Source organism: Schistocerca piceifrons, chromosome 1, assembly GCF_021461385.2.
Source record: "Schistocerca piceifrons isolate TAMUIC-IGC-003096 chromosome 1, iqSchPice1.1, whole genome shotgun sequence".
NCBI classification, from domain to species: Eukaryota; Metazoa; Arthropoda; class Insecta; order Orthoptera; family Acrididae; genus Schistocerca; species Schistocerca piceifrons.
The window spans coordinates 913,607,465-913,634,861 of NC_060138.1; the positions used below are offsets into that span (position 1 = coordinate 913,607,465).

Sequence of the window (27,397 nt, forward strand, 5' to 3'; positions counted from 1 at the left end):
TCCTTTATTTCAGAATAATGGTAGAAGTCCTTCAAATCACAATCGTCTTTTCCAGAAACTGAGAGATTGTCAATTACTCACTAGTTTTTTCTTTTTTTTTCTTTGCAAGTAGCCTATTGCGATTCCACTTTAGCTTCACCTTCCAAATCAAGTTCAAAATAAAATTATCTGTTTACAATATAACATCATTGAAATGGTGACCCAATTTCTGTGACATTTCTTTGTCTTTTATAGGTCTGTAGTTTGTTGTACGCCTCCCTTGGTCGTGAACAACAGTGCAGATGAACTATTGGTTTTTAAATCATGAGTAAGACAATGCCACAATAACTGCAGTTGGTGTAGAAAGGCGAAAAAGTCTTCCAATTACCTCTTAAAAATTTTTCGATTAAAAAGTTGCCATATCCCGCAATATTATGACTCTTTTATGTACTGAAATTCAATATAAAACAATATCCCTTCCGGAATTGTTCAGTCTAAAAGCTCTATGTAACTTTATTGATACAATCACATAGACAGACTGTTCCATCTTGTAACGTTAAGTTTACTCTAAGTTAATTCTAAAACATTTTTGAATGACTTCAGACGTTCAGGAGCATTTCATAAATGTTTTAGGAGACTTTAAAGTCTGCTGATGTTAGTCGTAAGCAACCTCTATGTTCTTGCTTGGTCCACTCATTTTGTAGCATTACAAAGACGAACAAAGCTGTGTAGTTATCTCAAGGAGATACCCACATTCGACAGTGTTAGCAATCTAAGAAGGGTGTTGCAGAATAAGTATTTTTGTTGGCTGCTTTCTCATGTTTGGGTATTTACACATAGTTCTTACAAGTGTTATCAGGAGGAGAGGTCGTGGAAGTACTTGCAGGTGAGAAGCCCATTGAATTGGGCTATATCAATAGTGTAACTGCTAAGATTGTTGGCTTATAAGTATTCTTATGTAGTATTTGTTATGCTGTAATGCAAAGAAAGCTGTGTTCAGTCCAAAGTTCGTTTGAACACTGCAGTGCTTTACAATGCATGGTTGTGAGTCCTTGACTTCCTCCCTCTTCTGAACCGACTTCTGCAGGCAGTTAGAGAGGAAACTACATTTCAACATGTATCGTGAAACACAGTACAACTTGACTTGGAATTTTTCTCATTGTCAGACATGAAAGAAGTGGTAAGTAACAGAGAAAATCGTAGGTCCAATGCGGGATCGAATCCCAAACGTTCAGTTTTGTAGTCTGGAACTTAATCAACAGAGCCATTGACGCAGATATCTGTACAAGCCATTAGTACATTATTTATCAAACAGAAAATGCCAAGGAAACAAACACTAGTTATAGAGCCGGCCGATGTGGCCGAGCGGTTCTAGGCCCTTCAGTCTGGAACCGCGTGACCGCTACGGTCCTGCCTCGGGCATGGATGTGTGTGATGTCCTTAGGTTAGTTAGGTTTAACTAGTTCTAAGTCTAGGGGACTGATGACCTCAGATGTTAAGTCCCACAGTGCTCAGAGCCATTTGAACCATTTGAACTAGTTATAGAATTCTATAGAACACATAAACAAAGAAAATAATGTGGTACTCTACATTACTCGTTATTTAAATCTTTTCCATTTGTTCTGCACAAAATATGTCTCAGTGTCAGTGTGATTTAAGCTGCAGATTTAATGTAAGCATTATTTCACCAGTTTTCATTCAAGCATATTTAGAGTTCCACAGATAAATCTGTTACCTTCAGAAACACGGAATATTCGATTATCACTCTACGTTTTTTGTACATCATCATATTTACTCACAGTGGTAATATTTGGTGAATCTTGGGTATGCAGCATACACGTTCACAGTAGAAAACGTAGGAAATTGAAAGCCAAAAAGAAATTGTAATTCTAATTGCACTGGACCTTTTACCGAGTTCATTAGCGCTGCTACATTGTGATGAAGCTCTACACATTTCCTTGACCATGTGGGAAGGCCACGCACCTGTTACCCCACACTCAGTGAGTGAGTGCTGCATAATACTGAGTGAAGATGGATGATATTGAGCAAGGTTAATATAGGATACATGCTTCCAGAAGAGTGTACAAAGCGAGTGATGAGCAGACAAGCACTACTCACGTTGGTTCACCATACAAATACAGTGGTGTGCTAGGGACCACAGAGCTCTCCACACTACCTCTGCCACCACAGCCAACAACCTTTACATTGCCATGTCTCTGCATACTGCTGGATGTCCCCAGTTCTTCTAACTAGGCGACCATACATGATGATTTCACTGGGAAGGACCTTGTATCCCAGATGGGCATCTTTGAAACCCCACCAGGGAGTGTGGAATCAGAGCTTGGTCGTTATACAGAGCTGTCACATCTCAAGCGCTAGTGTAGTCAGTTGCAGTGCTACTCATCATTCGGTAAGCCAGTCAGAACTTGTGGCTGCACTATAAGTTCCACCACACAGTGACAATGAACTCAGTGGTATATTCCCTTTGCTGTTGCATCAAAATCCGCTCTTGGTTCTTGGTCTCTGCTTTCACTATGTCTCCAGTTTTTTCTCTCTGGATTACTCATTAGACTTTGTGTACCTGTAGTGCCATCATCACTTGTCCATTTCCTCAGTTTTTCTCTTTCTGTTTACACTTGGTGTTCGTTGTTGATGGCCCAGGCTACTTGGTCAAGCCTCACTGTCACTGTCACTGCAGTCTTCTTTCATTGGGATCTTTCCTAGTGTCACATTTAGATGATTCACTTAAATAATGAGGTAGATTGATGGTAATTCTTGTATTGCACTGTGTAGTAGCTCGAGCTTGTGAACATATCTGCTCATTTCCTAGCATATACTGAATTGTGTCACAGTTCGTTACACATTCTCCTCCAAAATTCTTATCAAAGACCACAATCCTCTTGGAAGGAACCTGTCTTCTCTTGGAGTTTTCTTGAAGCATTCACATGCTTGTCTGTATGTGTTGGGAAGTGGAGCACCATGATCTAACTTTCATCGCCATTCGAACGATAATTCCTTGAACATTCTTGGACTCAACAGTTGCCTGGCATTTGAAAAAGTTCATTGAATTAATAGTAATACACATTTACTGTAGATAATACACTACTCATTAGTAACAAGTTAATTTATATAGTTTCCTTTCTGACTTCACTCTCTTCTGTTATATTTAAACTTTGTTTTTATAGCCACATATCAGTAAAAAAACACCTTTATAAAGAGACCAAAGCTCCTTGGAAGTCTCAAAAAAAGTTTAACCAACATAGCAAACCTTGTAGTAACCAAAGCTCAAACATTCACGATCTGTAGATCTCATAATAGAGGACTGCATCAATTTAGTAGACCATCACCCACTTCTTACGACCCTAGCTTGTGTAGAGTAGGGAGGGTGCAGGGGGTGAGGGGGGGGGGCAGGAAGAGCAAGACAGAGCACTTCACTCCATCGAATCTGAATTGCAGAGTTTTTATTGATTATAGAATTCTCATACACCTTTAGAAGCGAGTGGATAACCATCACTTCTCTTTTGAGCAACCTACAAAAGTTAGTTCTCGTGGCATGACATAGGGTTTGGTTTTGGGACCTTTGTTATTTATTCTAATGATAAAGAATTTGCCATTTTACATAAATTCTCTTTCCACACTCTACACTAATGGTACCACTTTTTTCACTGTCACTTCACATTTTGATAACCTTCAAACCATGATTATAGACAGCCCATCGCAAGTGTCAATCTGGATTTGAACTAATGACCTGAAAGAATGAATACCAGCTTAGACAATCCTGTCAAAGCTGGTATTCTGATAAATTATTCTTTGTAGAAAAGTGGACACGCTCATGGCACTAGAAATCATATGTATATTAACATACCTTACTGTAGATTACCTAAATGACTGAACAGCTATGAAGTTGTCAGTATTGCAATGTTCAACGAACAAGGAATGGTAGAAGCTCCACTCGACTTATTTGAACACAGGTTGTGCAGTTGGTTAACCATTAATCCTTTTTTAGTCTATTAATGAATTTTATGAGTGTGAAAATGTGACAGCATACTGGTAATTGGTTGGAGAGCGTACCGTAATTTTTGTTGTTAATCTAAGACATTTTGCTCAAATTTGTTTTTACCTTAAATAGTACACTTTATTGAAAACTTATATTAACTTATCACTGTTTTATCTTTTATAAAATAATCTCTTAATGTGTGCTCTTGCTACAGCATAAATTTTCGCGGACGTCCATGCACAGCGGTTAACTGCATGGTCTCGATCATGCGATCTTTGATGATGTGAAGACAGACATCTTTCCCGAATACATGTTTCAAAGATATTGAATGTAACTTACCGTTACATCTCTGGTACAGTGATTTCTCCGTCGTGTTTCGTGTGCGAGTGTTTTCAAATTAAAGTTCGCTTCTATGACAGAAAAGGCGTTCTTACCTTTAGATACGATTTGTAAATCATCTTGTGATTAAAACAAAGCATTCAGTTTATAGTAAAATGGCTGATACAGAGGTATAGTGTTGTCACGTGGATTTGTGTTGTATTGTAAACAAGAGCGGTATGTCTCAAGTTCCACATTTCTCTTGCAGTTGGCAAAAGCGTTGAAAGATCTACACATTCGAATACAAACAGCAAGCCGGAAAGAACGGAAAACAACCATTGACGATGTAGTTGACGTCTTGTCAAAGGAAGGTATGCCTTCGTTTTTGCAGATATGACATTGACTGATAGACTCTGTTGATATAAACGTCATTTAATTAACGTATGTTGTGGAAAAACTGAGAGAAAGTTCCGCTTTGAGCCATATGATTGTGTATATGTTTGTTTGGAAACTTGCCTTCGTAATCAACCAGAACAACTGGTCAACGCTGAACAAAGTTATTTGTGCTAGAACTGTTAATTTACAGACATATAAAGAAGAAATTAAATGTGGATTTTATTCTACTTGTGCACCGCGAATCGGTCCATTCCTGGTGTAACTCAGATATTGCTTAGCACAATGCTTAAGGTGTCTTTCCCCCCCCCCCCGCTAGGTAGTGATTTGAGAGAGGATTGTTTTAAAGTACTATCTTCTATTAAAATCAGATTTTTCTGGAATGTTCATTTGTATTCAATCTGTATTTGGAGTTGAGGCACGATCTGCCCGGTTGTTTGTAATAGGAAAATTACTGATAGCTCGCCTCAGCAAACAGTAGGCCTATTATATTAAGAATTTATGCTGTCATTATTTTATAATAGTGAAGGAATATGGCATTTTCCCAAAAGTATAGCATGTCATTGTTTACCAATAATCGTTTTGATTGCAACCTTGTATTGGGTTATTCAGAATCTTATAATTTTGTAGGCCTATGTGAAATAAATGTGAACTATTTCCGAATGTATTTCTTCACCGCTTTTAGTTTAAGCGTTTCCATATTGTGAGGCCTTGTCTCCAAACATTTTATCCCCCTACACTTTTCTCCATAACGAAATAGATTATTCATTGATGCCACGGGATGTGTGCATCAAATGAGCTCTTCCTTTAGTCAAGTTGTGCCATAAATCTGTTTTTCTTTTCCAGATCGCTTCACTACTACGTCATTAGTTACTCTATCTGCCCTCTAATCTTCAGTGTTTTTCTTTTTTTTAACCTATTTGTTCTTGTTTCACTTCATGTAAGGCTATCCTCCAGCCCAATACTTTCAGAAAATACATCCTAACTCTTAAATTTGTATTAGTTTATGATAAAATTACCATTTTCAGAAATTCCTTCCTTGCCATTCATGAGTGGTAGTTTTGATAATTAATATAATAGGCTGTTTGATGAATGACTCTTGGATCTAGGCTACAGAAAGAAAGAGATACACCTTTTGAAATAATGTAATAACTTCCCTTTTTATTGTTTAATCCAGTCACAGTTATAACATCTTTTGGCATGTCTACTCTTAGCACTGATAATTGGTTCTGTGACCCAACATGAGTTCTGTTTATTTTGATGGTGATGTTTTCTTACTGGATGATGCAGACAATAGTTCATGTCATTCATACCTTTTTGTTTGTTGATTTGTTGCCTAGTGTATTGTGGTGTCGCATTTTATCTGGCAGGTATGTTTGTAATATGTGAACTTGAGACCATCAAATAAGTTTGTTTGCTGGTTGCTCTTGTTTCGTGTGTAGTAAAATGCCTAGTGACATTTAGGATGAAAAGAATAATGAGAATGATCTAGTACTGTTGAGTGGGGCTGAAGGATCTGTTGGTTGGACAACAGTGTCAAGAGGAATGCTAGATAAATGCTAGATAGAAGTGTTTGGCTTTGGCCAGTGACATAATGTTAAAGATTGCTGTCACAGGCTGATCTGTAGCTAGCCCGTTTGATGAAAATGTCCACTAACACAGTAGTTGCCATATTGTTTACTGTGTTTGTTTAGTGTTTCCCATGTCACTGGTTAAAGCTGACAACTCATATCGAATGTTTTTCTGTAACCAGATGATGAGTGGATGTTTTACATTGTGTGATAACTGCTTGAAATGAATTAACGTGTATGAATAGAATTGCTAGTACTTTTGAGGAAATAGTAAGATAATTCACAGATTGCTTGCGTTTCCAAGGCATGGACCACCTACAATGTGATTCTATCAGAGTTAGGAATAAACTGCTGCACTAGAGTGAAAAGTTTGCTCTTGTGGTCTAATTAACAATGAGAGCTACGGAGAATGGTGGGAAGAACTACTCCTCCCTTGTGTAAATATGAGTTCACAGCTGGACAGTGACCATCTATTGCTACCTAATACTGGTGGGTGAGGCTGCCAGAAACACCCACAAGTGAGCAAACCTGACATGGGATTTGTGATGTGGCGTGCTCGTACCCAGGAACCCATTCTACCAAAAGAAGAGTTGCCGGTTTAATAACCACAAGTGTACTGGACGAATGAGGTGTAGACTATCTTATCGCATATTATCAGAGAAGTGTAATTCTGTCAGAGTTTGTAATGGGCAGCTGCCCTTGAGCAGAAAGTTTGGCTTATGTGCACTAATGAACAGTGAGGATGAAGATAGCTAACATATTAACAGTGTGTAAAAAAAAAGAAAAGAAATAATGGATCTGTTACATATGAGGGGAGTAGGTAGGTAGAATATTGTGGGCAGATGAAATTTGAAATTGAAATGGATTTATATACTTGATTTTGGTTGGAATCTGTCTGTGTGATTTATTTTTCCATGTTGGAACTCTTGCAAGTGCTATGTAGGTACTACATGATGTGGCAGTTGGCCATGGGGGGGGGGGGGGACAACAGCAACAACAACAACCCCAAGAACTTGTATGATCAAGGGCAGAGGAGATTGAGGAACAAGCCCTACTCCCTCCTGCAGGCTTGTCGGCCTGTCTCTCTGCTCTGTGCTAATGCGACAGCAGACCTGACACAATGCTCATAAGGCTTGCTAATTCCTTCTGGTGTTTTGAGGGCAGTACTCAAACCCTGTAATGGACTATTATTAGTCTCTTCACTCATTTCAAAAATCTTATTTTTCTTGTTCCTTTGTCATACATTGACACAGGGTTGGGATGATTATTTATGGATTTGTAAAAGTTAATTTGAGGTGACCAGATGCCCTTTCTGTTGCCCCCCCCCCCCCGTCCCCCCCCCCCCCCTCTCTCTCTCTCTCTCTCTCTCTCTCTCTCTCTCTCTCTCTCTCTCTCTCTCTCTCTCTCTCTCACACACACACACACAGTGAGGTGGTGCAGTGGCAGCACACAGAGTTCACGTTCCAGGGACAGCTGTTCAAACCCCTTCCTGGATATTGCTGCAGGCAAATGCCAGGATGCTTCTTTTGAAAGGTCACAGCTCATTTCCTTCCGCATCTTTGAAACAATCCAAGCTTGTGCTTGTCCTCAAATGACCTCGATGCCAACTGGATGTTAAATTGTAATCCCCCCACCAGGCGCAATATGTGTACCACAACTGCCTGGATGTAGTGCTATTCGCTTGAAAGTGAGCAAAATTTTTTAAACTGTTTGTGAATTGTGTAACTGAGGTGGAACTTGGGTAGAGCCTTATATTCCCGTAATGATATGTGGAAAACAGCCTGAAAACTACATCCAGCCGACCAACACACTGACCCTCATAGTTAATCCAGCCGATGTGTTCGATTCAGGGCTGGTGCACAACCTCCCTGTTCCAGGAGGAGGACTTTAACAAGTGTGGTGATTCAGGCAGGTCTCCACTCATTTCATAATAAGAAAAGAAAACTGAGCAACACACTACAAAAAGCATTCGACAGCATGTGTTGCTTAACTGGTTGCTGCTGTTGGTAGTGTCATCAACGTGGTAGTTCAAGTCCAATCTCTACAAGTACCTTGCACAACCATACTTCAAAACACCACCTCCCCCTCCTCCTTGCCACCCCCCCCCCCCCCCCCACCCCTCCCATGCCACAAACATTTGTCACTGTAAGGTATATCCATAATAAAATAAATTACCACTTCTTGTGGAAGATACAGTGTGGAGAGGTATCAATAGAAGAGTCATCCCTGACAAGAGCCAACTTTGGTAAATAAAACTGTTCTGTCTCTTTCTTTTTTATTTATTTATTTTAAAGGTAAAGAAAAGAAACCAACCCCATACATTTATAATTGTCTAGATCGCATACACTATAAGATTTTAAGACACTAAAATGTGCTAACTAGTTACAGTTGACTAAGCAACCGCCTTCAGGTCAGTCTTGGTAAAATAGTTGCTAGTATATCAAAAGCGCTGTACTGTCTGTATAGCTGGGAGCTTGTGCTTATGAGAAACACTCTCAATAAAAAAATGAATAAACCAGCAAGGTAAAATCAGCTAGGTCAGAACCATGCTTAATGAGATTGCAGTCAGTTATAAAATGCTTACAGAGTGTTGTTACATCAATTAACTTTTATAAGCTGAGATATGTGTGTGTCTCCAGTAGCTTTGATCTGACTGTGACACACCCATAGCTGTAGCAATTCTGAAAACACCAGATATAACTAGCTTACAGTAGCATTATACAATAGTATTATGTAATTCATAGTGAGAAGATTTCTGTTCGTATTATATAGTCTTTAAATGTTAAATAATTTACACACGCCACACACACCTGTATGCTACATTGTCCTGGTTGACTACATTTTGCGAGCACTGCAAGTTGTGAATAAGCCACTGAACTCAAGCAGGTAGTGCCATTCGGTGGTAAAGTTTGCTTTCAGCCACAGTTTGGCGGTGGTATTTGTTTCGGTTGGCAGATGACTGATGGTCATGTCCACATAAAGTGCTGTAGAGAAGTTAGTGCAGAACTGGTATATGACATGACCACTTTCATAAGTGGCTCTCCTCTGATGGGGTAGAATAGTTCCTATGTCCCTCCAGCCAACCAACATCTGAGTCTTCCTCCACCAACCGGAAAGGCTCCAAGAAGTCAAACAAAGGCAAACAGTCTTCTCCTTCACCGACTCAGCGGTCCTCTTCAATGGTATCACCACATGACACCCTTGCTCAGCTGACTTCCGTGTCAACGGTGCTTGCCACCAACCGTTTTTTTGACCTGGACTTCGCAGGCTGACAGAAGGAGAATGCTGATGCTTCTGTAGACGTCATGGAGCAGGTTTCTCCAGCCTGTGTGCCCTGTAGCAGCGGGTATTCAAAGGCTGGAATTAGGCAGCCATTGAGGTGACATTCTTCTTTTCTTCCTCATCCTGACTCTCCTCTAGTGGAATGTTTGTGATCTTCGCTCCAACAAGGAGGATTTACAGCTGCTGTTAGAATTCCAGTGTCCACTTGTTCCCTGCCTTCAGGAAACAAAATTGTGTCCTCACAACTGCTTTGAGCTCTCACATTTCTTCTTCCCAGTCCATTTTGACCCCCCCCCCGCCCCCCCCCTCCGCCAAGGACATCATTCCATCTCATGCGGGAGTCATGCTGCTCACACAGGATGATGATAATAGTCCACCCCCATCTCTCTGACTACCCATACCCACCTTCAAGCTGTTGCAGTTCACCTTTTCCTTCCTTACTTGACCTTCTTCCTTTGTACCCTTTGTATCCCTCAGTCTTTTGATGTCACCATGGCAGACTTCCTTAAGCTTATTGGGCAGCTACCTCACAACCTTTCTGCTGCTCGGTGACTGTAATGTGCACTGTTCCCTTTGGGGTTCTCCCAGAACCTGTCCAAGTAGTGCCCTCTTGGCTGGCCTTCTCAATCAACTTAACCTCTTCTGCCTTAACACAGGCGCACCCACGCCCCTTACAGACTCCATGCACACCCGTTCCTGATTGGACCTATCCTTCTGCACTGCCCAGCTTGCCAATTGTTTCGAGTGGTCTGTTCTCTCTGACACATACTTCAGTGACCATTTCCCATGTGCTATCTGTATGCTGACTCCTATCCCACCTATCTGCCCACCCAAATGGCAGCTTACTAAGGCTGACTGGAGGCTTTACTCCTCCCTGGCAATCTTTGATGAAAATTATTTCCCTAGTTCTGATGACCAGGTAGAATATCTTACAAATGTTATCCTTACTGCCCCAGAACATTCCATTCCTCACACTTCCTCTATACCACACCGTGTCCTGGTCCCTTGGTGGACTGAGGTGTGCCGCAATGCAATTAGTTTGTGGAGACGTGCTCTCCGCACTTTTATTAGTCATCCTGCAATGGTCAACTGCATTTATTATACACGGTCATGTACACAGTGTCATCACATTCTTCGGGATAGCAAAACATCTGGCTAGATTTCATTCACTAGTTGTTCTAACAGTTCCACTTCCTCTTCCACTGTGTGGACCAACCTCTGATGGCTCTCTGGAACCAAGATCCATTCTCTAATTTCCGGCCTGACAGTAACAAACAATGTCATCGTGGACCCTGTTGCTATCTCCAACACCTTGGGCCACCATTTTGCGGAGATTTTGAGCTCCTCCCACTATCACCCCCCTCTCCTCCATTGGAAATGAGTAGAAGAGACTCAGGCGATACCTTTATCTTGTCAGAATTGTGAGTGCTACAATGCCGCCTTTACCGTGAGGGAGCTAGATCAAGTTCTCCCTTCATCCCGATCCTCTGCCCCAGGGCCAGACGATGTTCGCACTCAGATGTTGCAGCACCTTTCTCTTGTGGGCAAGCACTTTGATTCATACGTACAACCGCATCTGGGCATGTTTCCCAGGCACTGATGTGAAGCCACTGTCATACCCATACCTAAGTCCGGTAAGGACAAACACCTTCCTTTGAGGTACTTTCCCATTTCTGTCACCAGCTGTGTTTGCAAGGTGAGGGAACCTATGATTCATGCCTGGTTGGTGTGGTAGCATGAGTATCGCAATTTACTAGCCACTGCACAGTGTGGGTCTTGAGTGTGCCATTCTGCAGTTGACTATCTTGTCATTTTGTCCTCCCATGTCATGAATGGTTTTCTGCAAAAATCCCAGACTGTGTCCGTGTTTTTCGATTTGGAGAAAGCCTACAACACCTGCTGGAGGACTGGTGTCCTCTGTACTCTCTACACATGGCACTTCTGTGGCAACCTGCCCCGTTTCCTTCAGGAATTTTTATAAGGTTGATTTTTCAAGGTATGTGTGGGTTCTGTCTTGTTGGACACCTTAATCCAGGAAAATGGTGTGCCACAGGGTTCTGTCCTGAGCGTTGCCTCTTTGCTATTGCCATTAACCCTATTATGGCCTGTCTTCCACTGGACATCTCCAGCACCCTTTTTTGCCATCTATTGCAGTTCGCCAGGGACCTGTCTTACTGAGTGGCATCTTCAACGGTGTCTCGATCATCTTTACTTATGGAGCATAGATAGTGGATTTTGTTTTTCCACTGATAAACCATTTGTTTGAATTACAGGTGGCGCAATTGGTTTCTTCCACCATCTTTACATCGTGGGCCTATTACTCTTACGTTCGTTGAATCTACGAAGTTTCTGGGACTCAGGCTCAACAGGAAACTTCCTTGGTCCTCCCACATGTCTTACCTGGCCGCCCTCTGTATACAGTCCCTCAGTGTTGTTTCAGTCCTCAGTGGAATTTCCTGGGGAGCAGACCAAACCACCCTCTTCCATCTGTATCGGTCCCTTGTCTGTTCGAAACTAGACTATGGGTGTTTCTTTTATGCATCTGCACGTACTACCCTTTTACGCCACCTCAATACTATCCACCATTGTGGCATCTGTTTGGCCATTGGCACCTTTTGCACTAGCCTGGTTGAGAGTCTGTACTCAGAAACTGCCAAACTACAGTGGCCCTACCACTGTGACTTCCCCCTCAGCAGATATGCATGCCATTTGGCTGCCACGCGTAGCCACCCATCCTATGCCACCTCCTTTTATGACTCCTTTGATTGCCAGTATGGTGGTGTTCCTATTCTCTGTTACTTTCTGGCATTTTCTTTCAGCTCCTCCTCATGCAGCTCAACTTCACACTACCTGCAACTTTCCCAGTGAGTGTAAACCCTTCACCACCCTGGCTTCTTGCGGTGGCTCGTGTTCACCCTGGCCTTCATTTGCTTCCTAAGGACGCTACTCCAGCCTTGCTCTATCACCTACAATTTTATGGCCTTCACGGTATTAGCTTTGTGTACACTGATGGCTCTCTGACTGACCGTGGTGTTGGGTGCGCCTTTGTCATTGGCACCTACGTTTTTCAGTATCGGCTTCTGGAACACTTCTCAGTATTTACAGCAGAGCTCTTTGCTCTGCATCAGGTCACGCGGTACATCCAGTGGCACAGGCTTTTCAATTGTGTCGTCTGCTCCATCTCTCAGTGCCCTTCAAAGCCTCTGTGTGTTGTCCACCGTCTATCCCTTAGTGCAACAGGTCCGGGAAAGCTGTCACTTGCTCACTCTTGATACAGCCACTGTGATGTTTATGTGGGTTCCTGGTCACATCGGTCTGACAGGAAATGAGGGCACTGACGCTGCTGCCAAGGCTGCAGTCTTTGTACCTCAGCCCGCTAGTTCTTACATTCCCTCTGATCACTTTGTTGCTGTCTGTCGGTCCTCCCATGATTGGAACAAGCTTCGTGTTACCCCCTGCAGGTCCGGGGGTTAGAATAGGCCTGAGGTATTCCTGCCTGTCATAAGAGGTGACTAAAAGGAGTCTCTCACATTTTGGCCTTTGTGATGGTGCCCTGTAGGGTTTGACCTCAATTTTTCAAAATTTTCCTGAAGAGCGAGCCAATTGTGGAAGGGTGCCTTACACGGTGCATCATGTCCATCATGCGCCGAGACCTATTGCGTCCTTCGTCAACGTGGATCTGCACTTCTGCTGATTCTCCAACTGTTGGGCGAGGTCACCCTCCTGGGCATGTATTTTTCCATCAACTGTGTAGTATCCTTTTCTACGCTGATGATGATAATGGACTTGTTTGCTTGGTTGCATCTCATATCCAGCATGGTAGCCAGTCCATTGTGGTGGGGCCACCATGTACCCTGTTGGTTGTAGCCCCCGACCACACAGGGATAGCTCTGCTGATTCCTGATCCGTTAACTCCCCACATATGCCAAGGAGTAGATACCCATCACCATGGAGCATTGGGACTCCCGGCAATGGCCATCCTGCCAGGTGGCCTTTGCTGTGGCTGGGTGGCACCAGTGGGGAGGGCCCATGGTCGGAATGGGTGGCATCAGGGTGGATGATATGCAGTGAAGCGTAGTACATCATCTCTTGCTGGTGGTCAAACACCAACAGTCTCCAAGCGTCGTGGGCTCAATTCAAGGCACAGAAGTACGTCCCTGGCTACACCATGGGAGGAACTTCAGGCTAAGGATGGCAGTGGCTCTTATTCACCCGAGTACCTTGTATGTTCGAGAGCTGATGGGGAATCTTTATGACAATGAAGCCTCAGTTTTTTGTGGAGCATTTAGAGGCCAAGTTTTAGGTGGAGGGCTTGTCCAAAGTGAGATCTGTGTCAGTCTCGATCAAAACAGCATCCTCTGCCCAGTCACGGACGTTACTCACTTGTGACAAGCTGGGGGATGTTTCTGTAACCATCACACCCTCTAAGAACTTAAATATGGTCCAGGATATCATCTTTCACAGGGATCATCTTTTCCAGTCTGATGATGAGCGGTGCGCCAGTTTAGTGCGGCCAGATGTATATTTCGACCGGCGTCTCTGCCGGGGTCAGAGGGATAATCAGGTTGCCACTGGTGCCTTCATCTTGGCCTTCGGGGGTGATACAGCACCCGAGAAGGTCAAGGTGGTGGTCTACCGCTGTGATGTAAAGCCCTATATCCCTCCCCAATGTGGTGCATTAAATGCTGGAAGTTGAACCATATGTCTTCCCACTGTAGTTCCAGCGAGACATGTCGGGATTGCAGATGACCATCACATCCCAATAATCCATGTGCCTCACCTCCCATATATGTCAACTGCGAAAACCACCATGTGCCTTGCTCGCCTGACTGCAGGATTCTGGACTGACCGACCTACACTGAGGCTAAGAGGAAATTTGAACAGCTACATCTTGTACATATGACATCGTCTTTTGCTGCCATTACAACAGTTCTAGCCTCATCAGCTCTGCCAACCCCAGTCACCTCTCAGAGCCGGTAGGCTACATCTGCCCCCATGATGGGGGGGGGACACACTTCCCTCCCTGTTGCTCCTGTGCCACCTACTTCAGGAGCACACCCCCCTCCCCCCCCCCCCCCCCCCCCCCCAACCATCGGGGATATCAGTCCCCACACTTCTGTGCTGGAGAAGCGTAAGACTTCTTCAGCTCCTTTCACTACGAAGGGGTCCCTTGGGTCATTCCCTTCCCAGGTTTCTGCTAGTGGTAAAGATGACACCCGCCAGTGGCTGAAGAGCCCAAAAGCAGCTGGTTGTAGGTCTTCGCACTCATCCTCAGTCCCGGAGACTGAATCAGTGAAGTTCTCCCAGCCAGGGAAACCCAAGGAGAAGCAAGAGAAATCCAAAAAGAAGATTCCCAAGACCAAGCGAATTGCGGTGGCACCCACGCCACCACTACCTACAAGCTCTGCATCTGCGGATGAGGTGGAGATTCTGGTGTCCACTGAGGACCTAGATCTCGCCGCACACTGAGACACAATGGATACAGACTGCTCAGGCAATAAGTCAGTGGCAGCATGTTACCCTGAGGCGTAAACTTCCCTATTGAATGTTCCAGCGGAACTGCGGTGGTTTTTCCCACTGCCTGGCTGAGCTATGGCAGCTGTCAAACTTGACACCTGATTTCTGCATTGCCCTCCAGGAAACCTGGTTCCCGGCAGTGCGGACCCCTGCCCTCTGCAGCTATAAGGGATATTACAGGAACTGTAGCAACTATAATCGAATGTCTGGTGGAGTTTGTGTTTATGTCCTAAACTCGGTAGTCTGTAGTGAAACTGTGCCCCTTCCAAACCATCTTGAAGCTGTGGCTGTCACAATAAGGACGACACAGCAAATAACTGTCTGCGATGTATATCTTCCTTCAGATGGTGCAGTATCCCTGAATGTATTAGCTGCACTGGTTGAACAACTCCCTAAACCTTTCCTACTTACGGGAGATTTTAACACCCATAACCCGCTTGCGGGGTGGCACCATGCTCACTGGCCGAGGCAGAGTTGTCGAAACTTTACTGTCTTAGTCCGACCTCTGCCTCTTAAATACTGGGGCTGCCAAACATTTCATTGTGGCTCATGATAGTTACTTGGCCATTGATTTATCAATTTGCGGCCCAGGACTTTTCCCATCTATCCACTGGAGAACATATGATGACCTGTGTGGTAGTGACCACTTCGCCATCTTCCTGTCATGCCCCGGTATCAGGCCCATGGATGCCTGCCCAGGTGGGCTTTAAAGAAGGCGGACTGGGAAACTTTTATCTCTGCTATCTCCATTAAATCTCCCCCACACGGGAACATCAATGTGATGGTTGAGCAGGTGACAACAACAATCCATTCTGTGGCAGAAATGTGATCCCTCGCTCTTCAGGGTGCCACTGGAGAAAGGCAGTCCCTTGGTGGTAGCTGGAAGTTGCTGAAGCAATTAAGGAGCATTGGCGATCTCTACAGCGACATAAGCAGCACCCTTCCCTGTAGCGCCTCATAGCATTTAAACGGCTCTGTGTGTTCATCAGCCTTTCTCACTCTCAAACAGCTCTGAGAGGGAATGTCCGCTACACACCACAGTGAATCCTATAACACCCCATTTACAGAGTGGTAACTCCTCAGTGCCCTTACACATTCCCCTGACACTGATACTAGGCTAGATTGGATCCACAGTCAGATGATCAAACATCTCTCATCTGACTACAAGCGATATCTCCTCATCATCTTAAACTGGATATTATGCGATGGCGTCTTTACATCACAATGGCGGGAGAGCACCATCATTCCGGTGCTCAAGCCCATTAAAAACCCGCTTGATGTGGATAGCTATCGGCCCATCAGCCTCACCAATGTTCTTTGTAAGCTGCTGGAACATATGGTGTGTCGGCGGTGGGTTTGGGTCCTGGAGTGACACGGTGTACTGGCTCCATGTCAAGGCGGCTTCCTCCTGGGTCACTCTACCACTGATGATCTTGTGTCCCTCGAGTCTGCCATCCGAACTGCCTTTTCCAGATGCCAACACCTGGTTGCCGTCTTTTTTGATTTATGAAAAGCGCATCACACGACCTGGTGACATCATATCCTTGCCACATTATACGAGTGGGGTCTCCGAGGACCACTCCTAATTTTTATCCAAAATTTTCCTTTTGCTTCATACTTTCCATGTCCAAGTTGATGCGTCCCATAGTTCATCCCATATCCAGGATATTGGAGTCCCGCAGGGCTCTGTATTGAGTGTATCTCTATTTTTAGTGGCCATTAATGGTCTAGCAGCAGCTGTAGGGCCGTCCGTCTCACCTTCTCTGTATGCAGATGACTTCCGCATTTCATACTGCTCTACCAATACTGATGTTGCTGAGCGGCACCTACAGGGAGCCATCCACAAGGTGCAGTCATGGGCTCTAGCCCACAGCTTCCATTTTGTGGCAGCAAAGTCATGTGTTGGAGAAGCACTTCTGTAGGCGACGTACCGTTCATCCGGAACCAGAACTTTACCTTAATGATAATCCACTTACCGTAGTGGAGACATATCAATTCTTAGGACTGGTTTTCAACACCTGATTGACTTGGCTTCCTCAAGTTGTCAGCTTAAGTGGAATTGCTGGTGGCACCTCTATGCCCTCTGCTGCCTGAGCAACACCAACTGGGGTGCAGATCGCTCTATGCTGCTGCAGCTCTACAGAGCTCTTGTTCAATCTCGCCTTGGCTATGGGACTCTGGTTTATGGTTCAGCGGCGCCCTCAGTGTTGCATTTACTTGACCCAGTGCACCACTGTGGCATTCTCCTAGCAACAGGAGCTTTCAGAACAAGTCCGGTGATCAGTGTCCTGGTGGAGGCCGGAGTCCCTCCATTGCAGGTTAGGCGTGCACAACTACTGGCCAGTTACGTTGCACACGTTTGTCGTACTCCTGCACATCTGAATCACTGTCTCCTTTTCCCACCCATGGCCTTTAATCTCCCGCATCGGCGGCTCACGTCAGGGCGTCCAGTTGCAGTTCATGTCTGATCCCTTCTATCCGAACTGGAGTCCTTGCTTTTACCACCAATACTTGAGGCCCATCACGTACACCTCCATGGTGTACACCTAGGCCGTGGCTTCTCTTGGACCTTTCACATGGTCCTAAGGACTCAGTTAACCCCACGGCTCTCCACAGTCACTTCCTCTTTATTCTTAACATGTACTGAGGCCGTGAAGTGGTTTACACTGACAGCTCAATGGCTGATGATCGTGTTGGCCTCAAGTACGTCCATGGAGGACATATTGAAGGGCGTTCCTTGCCCGATGGTTGCAGTGTTTTCACTGTCGAGCTGGTGGCTGTATCTCGTGCTCCTGAGCACATCTGTTCATACCCAGGGGAGTCGTTTCTTCTGTGTACTGACTCCTTGAGCAGCCTACAATGTTTGTCTGGACCCCAGGTCATGTCGGAATCCCAGGCAATGAACTTGCTCACAGGCTGGCCAAACAGGCTACGCAGAAACCGCTTATGGAAATCGGCTTCTCTGCAACTAACCTGCGTACAATAGTACGGCACAAGGTTTTGCAGCTTTGGGAGATGGAATGGCATAACCTCAGTACGCACAACAAACTGCATGCCATTAAGGAGACTATGAATGTGTGGAAGACCTCCACGTGGGCCTCTCGCAGGGACTCAGTGGTTATCTGTCGGCTCCACATTGGCCACACTTGGGTGACACACAGCTACCTTCTGCACCATGATGACACACCTCAGTGTTGATGCAGCACCCAGCTGAAAGTGGTCCATATCTTGGTGAGCTGTCCTTCTTTGTCTGCCCTGCAATGGACTCTTCAGTTACTGGACTCGTTGCCATTAATTTTAGCTGACAACACCTCGTTGGCTAATTTAGTTTATGTTTTATATGCGGCGGTGGGTTTTATCATTCTATATAAGTTTTCATGAATGTCCTTTGTCCCCTTTTTGTTTTCCACTCTAACGCTTTTAAGCTGGATGTTTTAATGTGGCACAGAGTGGCTGCCTTTTCCTTTTTATTCTCGTGGTGGGCCAGCCACAGTGATCTGCTCTCTTGCTTTTATCCCTTCTAACTGTTTCTTGCTTCTCTCTGTGGTTTTCTTTTCCTGTTTTGTCCATAGTATTGTTGGTTGTCCTGGTTCTTCCATTCTCCTGTTATTGTGCTGTATGTCTCCTATTTTTCTTCTTTCCCTTGTGTAATTATTTTACTGGGAAAAAGGGACTGATGACCTCACAGTGTGGTCCCTTGGCGCCCCCCCCCCCCCCTCCCCTACTTAAACCAACCAACCAGCCAAGCAACCAACCAAGCTTGGGGACATTAAACCTCTCCCAGCAGCTTGGATTACCTCCTCTCGGCCCTCTCGCTGTGAGAAGAACGTTGTAGCTAGGTTGTATATCAGGCACTGTCTTTTTAGCCATCGCCATTTGTTATGTGATGCTCCCCCACCACTTTGTACTCATTGTGCTCGACCTTTGACGATCGGCTGTTTCCTGAGGGAATGCCCTTTTTTAACCACTGATGTTCTTATTTGTGTTTGCCGTTTTAGTGAACATTGCATGGGCTGTCAACCACATTTTCCTTTTTATTTGTAGTAGCAATATGGTGACTTACTTGACTTAATTCCTTTGGCCCCTATGGGGACATAGGGCATCTAGGAGAACTCTCCATCTGTCTCTGTCTTTGGCGATTTGCCTCAATTCTGCCCAGGTGTTGCCAACTCTCTTTGCTTCCCCTTCCACTGTCCTCTTTCATGTGCCCCTTGGTCTTCCTCTCTTCCTTGTTCCCTGGGGATTCCATTCCAATGCTGGTTTTCTCAAGGTGTGCCCCATCCAGCCCCACTTTCTCTCTCGTATCTGGTCTTCTATAGGTATCTGGTTTGTTACTCGCCAGAGGTCCTCATTACGTATTTTTCCTGGCCACCAGATATTCATGATGCGTCGAAGACATCTATTTATGAATCTTTGTAACTGGGATGTTATCTTTTTATTCATTTTCCAGCTTTCACTGGTGTACAGAAGGACAGCCTTCACATTTGTTTTAAAAATACAGATTTTGTACATGATATTTCTATTTTTCCATATTGCCTTTTTAATGTGGTTTTTCATGTCATCTCCAGCTCCACCATCTTCCGCCACTATACTACCCAGGTACAGGAATGAGTTGACAGTCTCCACCCGCTGCTCACCTATTAACAGTGGCACTTCCATGTTCCCTGAATTTACTCTCATTTCCTTTGTTTTGCCTGTATTTATCTTGAGGCCAGCAATCTCTGCTTCTTCTTTCAGCAAGTTTAATTTAGCTTGCATATCAGTCAGCCTTGGAGCTAATAAAACTATGTCGTCTGCAAAATCCATATCCTCCAGCCTTTTTATCTATTTTATTGAAAATGTAAATATCTCTATTCATTTTAGTTCCCCTCACACTGTGGCAGTCATTGTTGCTACAGCTGTTCCATGTCACCAATTCCATTTTCAGTGCTGACATTCAAAAGAAGTTAGGTATGTTTGTTGCTTTCAAAGAAAGCTTTTAGTATTTTTTCACAGCATGTCTTATCATTCCCGCTACTTACAAAACATCCCAGTTAGTTATTAACTGATTAGTCTCCTCCATTGCAGGAAGTGTGATTGAGGAATGTCTGCAGGTGTATTAATTAACTGAGGTTTTCTCTAAAGTTTTCCGTTACATTTGTGCTGGAGTCTGGTGGTCAATAGAAGGATGCAATTAGAAGTTTGTACTCATCCTTGATACAGTCTTGCTCAAACTCACTCTCTTGCAGCTTCTACCACAGTGAATTTTTTTCTCTCCCTCTAACATGGTAGATACACTATTTCCTTCCTCACTAGGAGCCTATCCGTTCAGTATACAGGCTGACTGATTTTCCACAAGAGCACTTAGTTCAGAATTTTTTGGCCGTTGATCGCTGTGACTATAATATTCTCATCTGTTGGAAGCATTTATTCGGATCTTGCTGTAAATCATTGGGGGTTTCGAAGAGTTATCATCTTCTGTGTTGGATGGACCTGAACACCGTCAGCTACCTGGACAGCAGCTCCTTATATTTAGTGCACTCCTGAGTCATGTCTGCCTCCGTTGCCGAGAGGTCAGTTTGTACCTGCTATTTGAAGAACCCGGGTTTGATTCACGGTACTGCCAGGGGCTTTTTCTTGGTGAGAGGACTGGAATCGAGTGTACTCAGCCTTGTGATGCCAGTTGAGCAGCTACTTGAGAGAGAATTAGTAGCTCCAAGGCCTGGGAAGCTGAGAGTGTTGTGCTGACCCCATGCCTCTCCATACTGCTTCTAATGACACCATTGGCAGAAGGTAATGCGGTGGCAGACTGGTACTGAGTGGCTCGATGGGCGTACTGAGTGGCTCGATGGGCCTGCTAGACAGAGCTTTAGCTTTGAACTCCTGAGTTACTCAGAGGGATGCTAAAGTTCTCAACCCTGTGGTGCAAGTTCAGAAAGTCACAACCTAGTGTGGTACAAAACCTTTGAAGTCTTTCACTTTATGCAGAACTGTGGGACTGCAATCAGGTCTGGGGCCAACATTGCTGATTGTGAGCATCGTGAAAGTCTATGAACAGTACTGATCCTCTCAACTAGCTCTGCCAGTTGCTGGGGGTGGTGGCTGTGGAAATGCTTCATCACAGTGAATGAGGTCCTCAGAAGCATTAAACACTGAGTGCGCAAGGTGATCCTTCTTATCTGTGTTGAAATTTTCTTAAAGAGGTTCCATTATTTACATGTGTTTGCTTCTATCTGGCACTGGACACAGCAGGATTCCCTAGAGGTAAGAGTATCATATTACATGTTTCAATTTCAGTTGGACACAGCAGCTCAGACTTTTGGGTAAGAGGAATAAGTGTAGTACCCTGTTCTCCTTATTCCCTGCTTCCATTGTATAAAACCTTAGACCTACTTATAATATGTGAAACACAAGATGGGATAGTATTTGCAGTAACTTTGGTGTAAGTGTGGTGATTAATATTGGAGAAATTAAGATTCTGTTATGATAGGAGAAAAAGGAGGGATAAAATTTCATTATTCCCAGTTGGAACTTTGGTCTGGGACTGTTGTTTTGTTGATGTTATGCTCACTGACTTATCTAACAGACTAAGAAATAGTGGAAATTTGTGATCTTACAAAAGGAAAGTAGGATGATTAGAGTTTAACATCCTGTCATTGCTGAGGTCATTAGGCGCTGCACAAGCCTGCATTGGGTGAGAATGGGGAAGATACTGACCATACCCATTCGAGGGAACCATCCTGGTGCCATGTAAGAGAAATGATGGAAAACTTAAAGTTGGTCCTCCCAAATATGGAGTTAGTGCCTTAACCACTTTGCCATCTAACTCAGTTGGATGTTTTTATAAGTGTCTAGAATTGTTGGAGCCTGTCACTTCAGAGAAGCAGAAACAAATTTATTGTCAGAGTAGATATTAACCTATGAAAGCATACTACATGCTAGATTTTACAATGAATTGGCAGTGGAAGAATCATACATTTGTATACAGGAGTGAGTTGCGAAATCATAAATGCTTTGTGTTAGTGATCCAGCATTTGTACCCAGTAGATAAAAATAGTTTATATCTACTTCTACATGCATACTCAGCATGTCACCATATGTTGTGTGGCAGAGGGTACACTGTACCAGTACTATTCATTTCCTTTCCTGCTCATTTAAATTTGGTACCCTTTTTTTCTTTTTTCCCCCTGCAGTAGTGTTCTGATCTGTGTACCAAGGGGGATCAGTTTTGGCATAAAGTTCTCAGTTGCTGTGAATACTATTGCTTTGAATTCAAGCCACATGTGGTCTACAATTAAATTGTTAATTTGAAAGGAATGGAGAGTCTGTCATGGAGGATTCAAGCGAATTTTTGTCTGCTTTTTGAGTAGGTATAATTTTTGTTTATTTTTGAAGGATTTTGGGGTTACAGTGTCCAGTTCCACTATGACACCCTGTGTTTACTAATCCCTGTATCCATTTTGATGCTAGTTATTAGCTCAGGATTAATTGTTGCTAAAAGATCAAGTGTGTTTTCACAACCATTTACTATTTGAGTCGGTTCATGAACTAATTGCTTGAAATAATTTTCAGAGAATGCATTCAGCACAATTTTGAATGATGTTTTATATGTACCTCAGGATTTAAACGTGTATTTTTGCCAACATTTCAAGAGTAAATTGAAGTCACCGTCAACTATAAGTTTATGAGTTGGGTACGTCTTTGGAATTAGACTCTAATTTTCTTTAAATCTTTAAGCAATTGTATGATCTGAGTAGGGAGGTATGTATAAGGATTTAATTATTATTTTATTCCAGTTGCCAAGAATGACCCCCACACATACTAACTCACTGGAACTATCTACTTCAGTTTTGCTACAAGATAAATAACTTCTTACTACAACAAACATGACACTGCTAACTGGATTTAGCCTATCCTTTCTGAACACTATTAGGTCTTCTCTCAAATTTAGCCTGATCTTATCTTTGGCTTTAGCCAGCTTTCAGTGCCTGTAACAATTTGAGCATCAGTGCTTTCTCTTAAGACTCGGAGCACTGGTACTCTCCCAACACAGATACGACAATTTACAACTGTTATACTGATGGTTGCTAGATGTACATTCTTCCTGTGTTCGACCTGCACCTTTTGAAACTGAAGTCCTTCCCTGATATCCTCTAACCTAAAAAACTACCCAGTCCACGCCACACAGCTCCTGCTACCCCATGTAGTCACCTCCTGTGTGTAATGGGCTGGGCTGCTCACTTAGGTAGCAAAACCCAAAAACCCCACCACCCTATGATGCAAGTTGAGGAATCTTCAGCCTGTATTGTTGCAGAACTGTCTTAGCCTCTGATTCAGACCCTCCACTTGGCTCTGTACCAGAGGTCCACAATTGGTCCTGTCAACTGTGTCGCAAATGGTGAGCTCTGCTTTCATCTCACAGTAAGACTTGCAGCCTTTACTATTTCTGATAGCTGCTTGAAACAAGAGAAAATTTCTTTCGGTCCAAAGCGACACACATAATTGGTACCGACATGAGCCACCACCCACAGTTGGCTGTACCCTGTGCTCTTCATGGCATCTGGAAGGACCTGTTCCACTTCTGGAATGAATCCACCGGACGTGCAGAGTACACATTGAGTTTCTTCCCCTCCTTGGCAGCCATATCACTAAGGGTCCCCATAATGCAGCTGACATTGGAGCTCCCAACTACCAGTGATCCCACCCTCAGTGACTGCCTGGAGCATGCAGGCTGGAGGTTCCCCTTGAAACAGGTCAAGCAGCTGCATCTGGCTGAGGGATAGTGTCAGCCACAGACAGCATCTGGCACCTATTTGTCAGACTAACCAGGGAGGCCTTACTTTCAGCCCTCTGAGAAGTCATTCGCAGCCTGCCATGCCCCGCAGCGACCTCCCACTCGCCACTCGAACACGGGTGAGGAGTCAACCACATGCGAGCAGTAACTGGGCAGGCCACCGGTGTAGACCAATCAGTGGATTCATGGGTTTTGCTTGTATGTCTATTGGGTCCTCCCAGCTGGCCCATAACAGTGACAACTGTCCAGAGCAGCATCAAGCTGTGTAACCAAAGCCATCATAGCCGGGAGCTGAGTGCAAAATGTCAAAAACTTGGCTTGCATCCACACACGGCAGTCACAGTCCCTATCAATAGCAAAGACCGTGGAGAAGACACAAACAAACGAGGGACTATTGATACGTGCTACGGAACTTTACTGTAGACATTGACGAAAACACAAGAAGTGTGTCTAATAAATTAGAGTAACATGTAGGGATTCAAAAACTAAACTACCAAAGCATGCAGGTGAAACTATATAGTAGGCACCTGTTAAGGAACTCGTATTATATCACAAAATCTGTTTACTTTCCAACACAAACAAAAATGTGAGAATTGTCGCTATTAGATATTAAATTAACACTCAGAAATTAAAGTACCAGAGCAGACATATGAAACTATATAATTCGCTCCTGGTTAGGAACTCATAGTATTTCACAAATTGTTTACTTCCCTGTTGCTGCTTGGTACTCAACCAGTTAATTGGCAGGTTGGTTATTTGGCGGAGGGGACCGGACAGTGAGGTCATCAATCCCATTGAAGTAGGGAAGGATGGGGGCAGTCCCCTTTCAAAGGAACCATCCCAGCATTTTCCTGAAGCGTTTAAGGGAAATCATGGAAAACCTAAATCAGGATTACTTGAGCAGCTGCTGCGGCCTATAGAGGACTGAACTATGGCGCACAGAACTGTTAACACTAATTTTGAGATCTTGCTCTTTTTCCAGTAAGAGTACACACACGCACGCACACACACACACTAGCGGCAAGACTGATTACAAGACTGATTATTCAATATCGATTGTTGCAAACTGTTGCCTTGGTAGATGGACGTGGGAAGGATGCATGAGGCAAGGAGTGGATGGCAGGGTAGTGTGAGGCAAGTTTTTGCAAGATGACTCAGCAGCTGCATAACAATACAAAAGGAGTTCACAAGGTGGAGCATAAAAGAGATAGATGGAGGGAGGCTGGTGTGGGAGGGGAGGAACCGATCTGGATTGGGGGAGTGGTGTGGACAGAAGAGAGAAGGAAGAAGGTAAGGTGAGGCAGTGAGAAACAAGTTAGTGGAGACTTAGGCCAAGGGGATTGCGAGAGTGCAGGATATGGTAAAGACAGAATTCTCTGTAGTTCAGAGAAACTAGTCTTGGAAGGGAGTGTCCAAATGGCACATGAAATGAAGTAGCTTTTGAAGTCATTACTGTGGCGATGCATAGCATGTTTGGCAACTGGATGGACAAGTTCGCGGTTTGCCACAGTTTACTAGTGGCCATTCGTGTGGTGGACTGTTTGTTACTTGTTGCACTCACATATAATGCTGCATACTAATTGTAGCATAGCTGATGAATAACATTGCTACTTTCAAATGTAGCCCTGCCTTTTGTTGAGTAGGAGATACCTGTGACAGGATTGCAGGTAAGGCTGTGGTAAGGTTATTGGTATATTTCGTCAACTCCTGTTTTAAACGGCAGATGCAGTGTCCATGGGTGGGCTGTATGGAAGAGACTTTTTGACAAGGAACTGGTGACAGCTGTCAGAGTGGAGTTACTGTTGGTGTATGGTGTGCTTGACGTGAACAGAAGTATTTACGGAGAGGTGGATATTAACATCTAGGATGGTGGCTCATTGAATTGAGGAGGACCAGGTAATGTGTTTGAATGGAGGTGTTAAGTTTATGAAGGGAGGAGCAAAGGTTGTCTCTGCCATGAGTCCAGATCATGCAAATGCCATCAGGGAATCTGAACCAGAAAAGGGGTTTTAGGTGTTGATTGGAAAGGAAGGTTTCCTCCAGATGGCCCATAAATAAGTTGGTGTTGGGTGGTACTGTGTGAGTACCATGGATTTGTTTATGGATTTGACCTTTAAAAGTAAAATAATTGTCGGTACGGATGTGGTGGGCTAGGAGAACTAGGAAAGAGATGTTGGATTTAGCATCAGGAGGACATTGGCAAAGCAGTGTTTCATAGTTGCAAGGCCACGGATGTGGTGGTTGTTGGTGAGTAAGGATGTGGCATCTGCAGTGACCAACAAGGAGTCTGGTGGTAACGGGGCAGGATCTCTGGAAAGGCGGTGAAGGAAGTGGCCACTGTCTTGAATGTAGGATGGGAGATTAACTGACCAGCACTTGGATGTTGTAGACAATCCCATTTTTTGGGCTGCCTCATTGATAAAAAGCTGATTTGGCTGTCCCATATTTGTCAAGTAAAAGACTAGATGAGAGTGCAGGAGCTTGACACTTTGTTTCCTTGTCCACATGTTAGGGTATGGAACATACCACTCTTCTCCACATTTACTGGGCCCTGGTCTTACCTTGACTGAACTATGTTTGCCAGGTGGCACCTTCAGCTTGGGATTTGGTAGGCCCAGTCCATGATCGTGGCATTTGACTGGCTACTGACACCTCTTGGACTGATCCCATAGACAGTCTTCTTGCCAATGTGAGAATCTTCTGTCTTCTGAACCAACATGCCAGCTGTTGCACTGTCCAACAATTTCCTCATCATCCAACTTACCACTTTTTTGCATACAAAGGTCATCAACCACCTGACACTCACTTTCAGGTGGATTTACATTGGAATGGGCCTTGAAGCCTTCTGGTGAGACCTTCACCTAACCTCCTTAGAATGTACTCCTTGTTTTTTCCCCGCCCTCTCCCTCTATGGTTGATGCTGAGGCCATAAATTAGGACCAATCTATTCCATGATCATAAGGTTTGCCAGCTCCAGGACTTGTTTGCATATTTTCATTTCAGTTCTCCAAGAGTATCAGGATTCCATTACCATTTACATTGCCGGCTCTAAAACGATTGCTAGGATGGGGTGTGCTTTTACGTCTCATGCTGATTAGAAATAACATTCATTGCCAACAACATATAGTGGTTTTATGATGGACCTTATTGTGATTAACAGAGCCCTATATTTTATTAAGCATGCCTTTCTAGATCATGTTTTTTAATTTGCAGTGATTCAATGAACAGTCTCCAGGCTATTGATTACTGTTACTCTTGTCACCCTGTGATGTTGTACTGTCTGCTCGGTTGTCTTTCCCTGGGTCCATAATGTGTGGATATTCTAGGTAATGACCTGTTTGACTAGAGAAGTGATGACTCACCTCACATTCACTTTGACAATCCCAAGTGCAGATTTGTGGGTGTAAATAAGACCTCTGCTCACTCAGAGATGGAACAACATATAGTGTGCTCCTGCCCCATCTAATAACCTACACACTATCAAGGAGACTACTGCTACATTGGGCTCCTCCTTCCATTCCTCCCAGAATGAAGACTCTGTCCTATGCTGCCTCTGCATCGGCCACA

The 27,397-nt window shown here is 44.1% G+C and overlaps 1 protein-coding gene across 1 annotated transcript in view; it reads left to right on the forward strand.

The window, feature by feature from the left end:
* Nucleotides 1-4,330: 4,330 nt before the first annotated feature.
* The window catches only part of LOC124717053 (eIF-2-alpha kinase activator GCN1), a 265,579-nt gene continuing 242,512 nt past the window's right edge, over nt 4,331-27,397 (forward strand). The window contains exons 1-2 of the mRNA XM_047243734.1: nt 4,331-4,485; nt 4,563-4,665. Of these exons, the coding sequence (XP_047099690.1) occupies nt 4,471-4,485; nt 4,563-4,665 (118 nt within the window). The 5' untranslated portion in view covers nt 4,331-4,470. The remainder of the gene's footprint in view (nt 4,486-4,562; nt 4,666-27,397) is intronic.